The following is a 6569-nucleotide window of genomic DNA, read 5'->3' as shown; positions in this document are numbered from 1 at the left end:
GCACCTGGGGGAGCATCTGAGGGAGCACCTGGGGGGAGCATCTGAGGGAGCACCTGGGGGGAGCACCTGGGGGGAGCATCTGGGAGAGCACCTGAGGGAGCATCTGGGGGAGCATCTGGGAGAGCACCTGAGGGAGCATCTGGGGGAGCATCTGGGGGAGCATCTGGGGGAGCATCTGGGGGAGCATCTGGGGGAGCACCTGGGGGGAGCATCTGAGGAAGCACCTGGGGGAGCATCTGAGGGAGCACCTGGGGGGAGCATCTGAGGGAGCACCTGGGGGGAGCACCTGAGGGAGCACCTGGGGGGAGCATCTGGGAGAGCACCTGAGGGAGCACCTGGGGGGAGCATCTGGGAGAGCACCTGAGGGAGCATCTGGGGGAGCATCTGGGGGAAGCACTTGGGGGAGCACCTGGGGGAGCATCTGAGGGAGCACCTGGGGGAAGCACTTGGGGGAGCACCTGGGGGAGCACTTGGGGGAGCACCTGGGGGGAGCATCTGAGGGAGCACCTGGGGGAGCACCTGGGAACTGCATCGGAAGGGACCAGGGAGGATGTGGGGGTACAGACCAGAGGGAGCCAATGACCAGCTGGTTAGAGAGAAGGAACCCCCATGTTCTGTGCCTGTCGGGAGCTGTAATGTTTTGTTATTAATCTGTATATAATGTAAATATATTGATTTGTGTTAAATAATCCATTGATTTGTTATTCAGTATATTCCCTTATACATGTATTGGTGTGATTATATTATATATATAGTGTTACTCTGCGCTACCCCTTGGGCTCTTCCTCAGGCACAAACCTGTACCTCAAACTGTGGGACCCCCCCCCCGTGACTGATCCCCATCCGAGTCATGTGATTGGGTGCAACTGTCCCTGTACCCCCAGCCCCGGGCTCACCCAGGAGAACCCCACGTTCTGAAATGTTCCATGGGGATCCCCAGTGCCCCCCACAATAGGGTTCCCGGGGGCCCCCCACAATAGGGTTCCCGGGGGCCCCATTAGAAGTAGGTGCCGTTATATCTGAATGGCTCATCGGAAACACAGTGACCAACGACTTGTGGGGTCCAACGCTGAACCTCGACTTTAGAGAAGGAACCGTCTGTGGGTCTCACCATCACCGCACCCCTAGACGCCACCGAGGGGTCCTCATCAAAGAAGTTAAAGGGGCGCAGCAAGAACCCCACTGCATTTCCTGGGGTGGTTGTGTTGGGGATATCTTCTGCGTGGGGTACGTGTAGGAAACCCACCGTCACCCAGGCAACCAGGTCCTGAGCAGGTAAAAGTCACCCCTTTTATTAACAGCATTCAGTCATAGTCACCCCCAAATGTGTTCCAGGGGTATTTATTTATATTGGGGTGAGTGCTTATTTGTGCCCTGGGTACCCCTGGAACTTTAGCGGGGTGACGGTTACCCCAATGTTTCTATATATCTGTAACCTTGTTATGGGCTAAGGGGGCCCAGCCTGAAGGCCAGTTAGGGGGGGATTTGGGGTTCTTATTTGTGCCCTGGGTACCCCTGGAACTATAGTGGGGTGACTGTTACCCCAATGTTTCTATATATCTGTAACCTTGTTATGGGCTAAGGGGGCCCAGCCTGAAGGCCAGTTAGGGGGGGATTTGGGGTGAGTGCTTATTTGTGCCCTGGGTACCCCTGGAACTATAGCGGGGTGACTGTTACCCCAATGTTTCTATATATCTGTAACCTTGTTATGGGCTAAGGGGGCCCAGCCTGAAGGCCAGTTAGGGGGGGATTTGGGGTGAGTGCTTATTTGTGCCCTGGGTACCCCTGGAACTATAGCGGGGTGACTGTTACCCCAATGTTTCTATATATCTGTAGCCTTGTTATGGGCTAAGGGGGCCCAGCCTGAAGGCCAGTTAGGGGGGGATTTGGGGTGAGTGCTTATTTGTGCCCTGGGTACCCCTGGAACTATAGTGGGGGGACTGTTGGAACCACACCACCCCTAATTACTAATTACCTTATTAATGATATCTTCATTGTTGCGGATGAAATTCTCGAAGTAAACGAAGGGGTCCCAGGGATCATTCTGGGCGTAGATGCTGCTGCTGGTTACCTCGGCGTTGCTATGGCGCGTGACTGCCAGGCTGTACCTACCAATAGAAGACGAGGGACAGAGGTTATAGATGGGAGGGGAGGGGCAATACTGGGCGTGTAGAGCAGTTGAAGTATCTGGGCTGCTCCTTTTTTCCCATGAGCCCCGGCATAGCGGGAAGCTTAGGGCCCCGGCATAGCGGGAAGCTTAGGGCCCCGGCATAGCGGGAAGCTTAGGGCCCCGGCATAGCGGGAAGCTTAGGGCCCCGGCATAGCGGGAAGCTTAGGGCCCCGGCATAGCGGGAGGCTTAGGGCCCCATCTAAAGGGTAAATAATATACATTTGCTAAATTCAACTTGCGCCCCTCCTGTTGTGGTGGAACCAGTACTAGACCTGCCCTACTACAGGGGCCCCCCAGCCATATATTGGGGTACAGGGAGGGGCCCGTTACCTGGACCAGGACACCCCCTTCTCCTCCTTCCAGCGTCTGGGCAGGATTTGGTCGCCATGGGAGTTGTACTGGATTCTGTAGCTCTTTGGGTGCCCCCATTTGTTCATCTTGTTGGGGTTCATGAATATTAAGTACTTGGGGAGGGGCGTGCCGAATCTGAAGGCCGCATGTCTCTCAGAGACCTTCAGGTGGCGCTCCAGGCGGTGCTGGAATATAAAGTCCCCGGGGCTCCAGGGGTTGGAGATGTTCTCAGCCTTCAGCCCCATCGTCTGGAAGGTGTTGTCTGTCCCTACGGAGAGCAGCTTGGTATTAACCTTACGCAGGGTAGGCATGGAATAAAGCACCTCCCACCCCGGGAACCATGTGTCTCTGCTTCCTTTGCACGGGGGAGTGTATTTCCTGGTACCCGTGTGACTGTCTCTGCTTCCTTTGCACGGGGGGAGTGTATTTCCCGGTACCCATGTGACTGTCTCTGCTTCCTGTGCACGGGGGAGTGTATTTCCCGGTACCCATGTGACTGTCTCTGCTTCCTGTGCACGGGGGAGTGTATTTCCCAGTACCCATGTGACTGTCTCTGCTTCCTTTGCACGGGGGAGTGTATTTCCCGGTACCCATGTGACTGTCTCTACTTCCTGTGCACGGGGGAGTGTATTTCCCGGTACCCATGTGACTGTCTCTGCTTCCTTTGCACAGGGGAGTGTATTTCCCGGTACCTATGTGACTGTCTCTGCTTCCTTTGCACGGGGGAGTGTATTTCCTGGTACCCGTGTGACTGTCTCTACTTCCTGTGCATGTGGGAGTGTATTTCCTGGGAACCATGTGACTGTTTCTGCTTCCTATGCACGGGGAGTGTATTTCCTGGTACCCATGTGACTGTCTCTACTTCCTGTGCACGGGGGAGTGTATTTCCTGGTACCCTTGTGACTGTCTCTACTTCCTGTGCATGTGGGAGTGTATTTCCCGGGAACCATGTGACTGTCTCTGCTTCCTATGCACGGGGGAGTGTATTTCCTGGTACCCATGTGACTGTCTCTACTTCCTGTGCACGGGGGGGGAGTGTATTTCCTGGTACCCATGTGACTGTCACACTCCCCCGTGCACAGGAAGTAGAGACAGTCACATGGGTACCAGGAAATACACTCCCTGTAGAGACAGTCACATGGGTACCAGGAAATACACTCCCCCTTGCACAGGAAGTAGAATTTCCCGGTACCCATGTGACTGTCTCTACTTCCTGTGCGTGGGGGAGTGTATTTCCTGGTACCCATGTGCCTGTCTCTGCTTCCTGTGCACGGGGGGAGTGTATTTCCCTGTACCCATGTGACTGTCTCTGCTCCCTTTGCACAGGGGAGTGTATTTCCCGGTACCCATGTGACTGTCTCTGCTTCCTTTGCACGGGGGAGTGTATTTCCTGGTACCCATGTGACTGTCTCTGCTTCCTTTGCACGGGGGAGTGTATTTCCCGGTACCCATGTGACTGTCTCTGCTTCCTTTGCACGGGGGAGTGTATTTCCTGGTACCCATGTGACTGTCTCTACAGGGAGTGTATTTCCTGGTACCCATGTGACTGTCTCTGCTCCCTTTGCACGGGGGAGTGTATTTCCCGGTACCCATGTGACTGTCTCTGCTTCCTTTGCACGGGGGAGTGTATTTCCTGGTACCCATGTGACTGTCTCTGCTTCCTTTGCACGGGGGAGTGTATTTCCCGGTACCCATGTGACTGTCTCTGCTTCCTTTGCACGGGGGAGTGTATTTCCCGGTACTCGTGTGACTGTCTCTGCTTCCTTTGCACGGGGGAGTGTATTTCCCGGTACCCATGTGACTGTCTCTGCTTCCTTTGCACGGGGGAGTGTATTTCCCGGTACCCGTGTGACTGTCTCTGCTTCCTTTGCACGGGGGAGTGTATTTCCCGGTACCCGTGTGACTGTCTCTGCTTCCTTTGCACGGGGGAGTGTATTTCCCGGTACCCATGTGACTGTCTCTATTTCCTGTGTACGGGATAATGTCCCAGTCCTACCAAGCCAACACTGAGATATACGTTACCTGCAATGTCCAGGTCCACCTTATAATGGATCAGGTGGGTGTGTAGGTTCCCCAGGACGTTGTTATGGACTTTGCTGCCATAGAGGGTCCCATGGGGGGTGAGGAAGGTCGCCTGGATGTAGCCTGTAGGGTGAACCTTCACCTCCATCACCCCATTCTGGTAGAAGATGAAGTCCCAGATATAATCATAGTTATAGACGGTAGAGGTGGTTCTGAGCACCAGGACATGATTCTCCAGGCCACCGTAGAAGCTGTAGCCCCCCCGGTAGTTACTGTCGAAGTGCCGGCGTAAGGGCACCCCAGTAGGGAGCTCAAAGATGCAAACGGCATTCCTGTAACGGACTGGTTTGTTTGAGTCATAGAAGTGATAGACATCCTGGTAGGTGGCCACCTCGGGGCAGTCAATGCCTTTGGCCAACTCATAGTCAACCGTGCCCATGCCCCACCCCGAGTCGATAGACTTAGTCTGCATTGCCGAGGGGGTGACCCCACTATAGAAAGCAATGGCCTCCTGGATGCTCACCTCGTAGGCGATACGTTCATCGTTGTACTGTATGTCGTAGAGCTGCATCCCGGCCGACGTGCTGGAGCGGAAGGCCAAGCTCCACCCCGCGTACTCCACATAGTTACCCATGACCCGGTAGCGCTTGCCCTGAGGCTCACACACCTTGGGGCCATGTATGTCTGATTTGGTCTTATACTGCCCCCGGGGTATGAACGTGGAGTAGGGATCAGCGTCCATATGGTCCGGCAGGCGGAGCTTGGACAATTGGTTATTGGCATATTTCCTGACCAGTTCCTCAACGCCGTCAAAATATTGTCCATTGTACCAAATCTTCTCCACGGCCCATTCCTTGGGGTCCAGGGAGCGATGGTTGAGCAGAACCTCAAAGCCTATAGGATGGAGAAAATACCCCTCCACGTACTTGTTTATCATTAGCCAGGACCTGCGGTCCCCAGATTTCAGGCCTCGGGGGGCAATGTCGGTGAAGGAAAGGCAGCGGTCGGTGCAGTTGTAGTAGGAGAACCCTGAAGTCTCCAGTAGGATGTGTCCCACCTCCCTCATAACCTCCAGCAACTTCTGGTGAATGAAATGATACTCTGTGGTGGTGACCGGCCGGGACTCGAACTTGATCGTCTTGTTGCCCCTGTAGACAATGGGCCTATAGTAATAGGGGTGGGGCAGTGGGCCGACAAGGAATTCTGTGACGTTGGGTTGAGGCTGGTCTGCAAAGCTGATGACCACTTTGGCCTCTCTCGGAGGTTTGGGCCCATTTCGGTCCAGAAAGCTGAGAACTTGCTGCTTCTTGGGCACGTTGAGCTCCATCATGAAGATGGTATTTTTCCTCAGGGTTTGCTGAGTGGATCCCAGACGGAGACCCTCCTGGTCCATCAAGAAGTTCTGTACAGAGGTCATTTCAGAAGAAGTAAGGTCAGAGAATACGGAGGCCTTGTATCTGCCCCTGTATGGGTGGGCACTGCTGGGGGCAAGTAAGACACAGTGGGCAATGGCCGCCCACACAAGCCCGACTGGCCACATATCCAGGCGAATTAGCCGAGACCTAGAAATGTAAGAGCAGATGATTGGTACCTTCATCAGAAATAAACATGACAGGAGCATTGTGGGTTGGTCATTGGATAGACCCCAAATATACCTTCCTCTGGCCCAGGGGTATCTGGGAATTATCCCCAAATCTTCTCAGCTTCAGGATTCGGATCAGGATTCACATTCAGCCAAATCCAAGTTCCTGGTGGAAGCGAAACCGAATCCTTAAAACCATGTGACTTTTGGTCACGTGAACTCACACATGTTGCGTCTATTTCACACTCTTTGCCCCAAATTAGGGTTCAGTTGGGTATTTGGCCGAGTCTGTTACAGAGGAGTTGGGGTTCGGCCAAACCCCAAAATATTACATTTGGTGCCTCCCTACTTTCTACTCTCCCTTGTACCCCATTCAACCCACATTACACTTCCATTACACCCCTATTCCCTCATTACACCCAATTATACTCCCATTATACTCCC

The 6569-nt window shown here is 54.1% G+C and overlaps 1 protein-coding gene across 1 annotated transcript; it reads right to left on the bottom strand.

The window, feature by feature from the left end:
- Positions 1-422: 422 nt before the first annotated feature.
- On the bottom strand, positions 423-6321 carry aoc1 (amine oxidase, copper containing 1). Its single transcript, XM_002943016.5, has 5 exons — positions 6199-6321; positions 4544-6105; positions 2501-2789; positions 1976-2108; positions 423-1267 (listed from the first exon to the last, which is right to left on the bottom strand). The coding sequence occupies exons 2-5, from the start codon at positions 6081-6083 to the stop codon at positions 998-1000; spliced, it is 2232 nt and encodes a 743-aa protein (XP_002943062.2). The 5' UTR covers positions 6084-6105; positions 6199-6321; the 3' UTR covers positions 423-997.
- Between the last annotated feature and the right edge of the window lie 248 nt (positions 6322-6569).

This window comes from Xenopus tropicalis, chromosome 6 (assembly GCF_000004195.4).
Source record: "Xenopus tropicalis strain Nigerian chromosome 6, UCB_Xtro_10.0, whole genome shotgun sequence".
Classification (NCBI taxonomy): Eukaryota; Metazoa; Chordata; class Amphibia; order Anura; family Pipidae; genus Xenopus; species Xenopus tropicalis.
This window is presented reverse-complemented; position numbering and strand designations above follow the sequence as displayed.

Excerpts from the sequence above, each read along its gene's own strand:
- aoc1 (XM_002943016.5), bottom strand. The coding sequence starts at position 6,083 with ATGTGGCCAGTCGGGCTTGTGTGGGCGGCCATTGCCCACTGTGTCTTA. Across the intron at positions 2,109-2,500 it reads AAGGGGGTGTCCTGGTCCAG|GTACAGCCTGGCAGTCACGC; the intron begins GTAACGGGCCCC and ends TTCTATTGGTAG. Across the intron at positions 1,268-1,975 it reads ATGAAGATATCATTAATAAG|GACCTGGTTGCCTGGGTGAC; the intron begins GTAATTAGTAAT and ends TTACCTGCTCAG.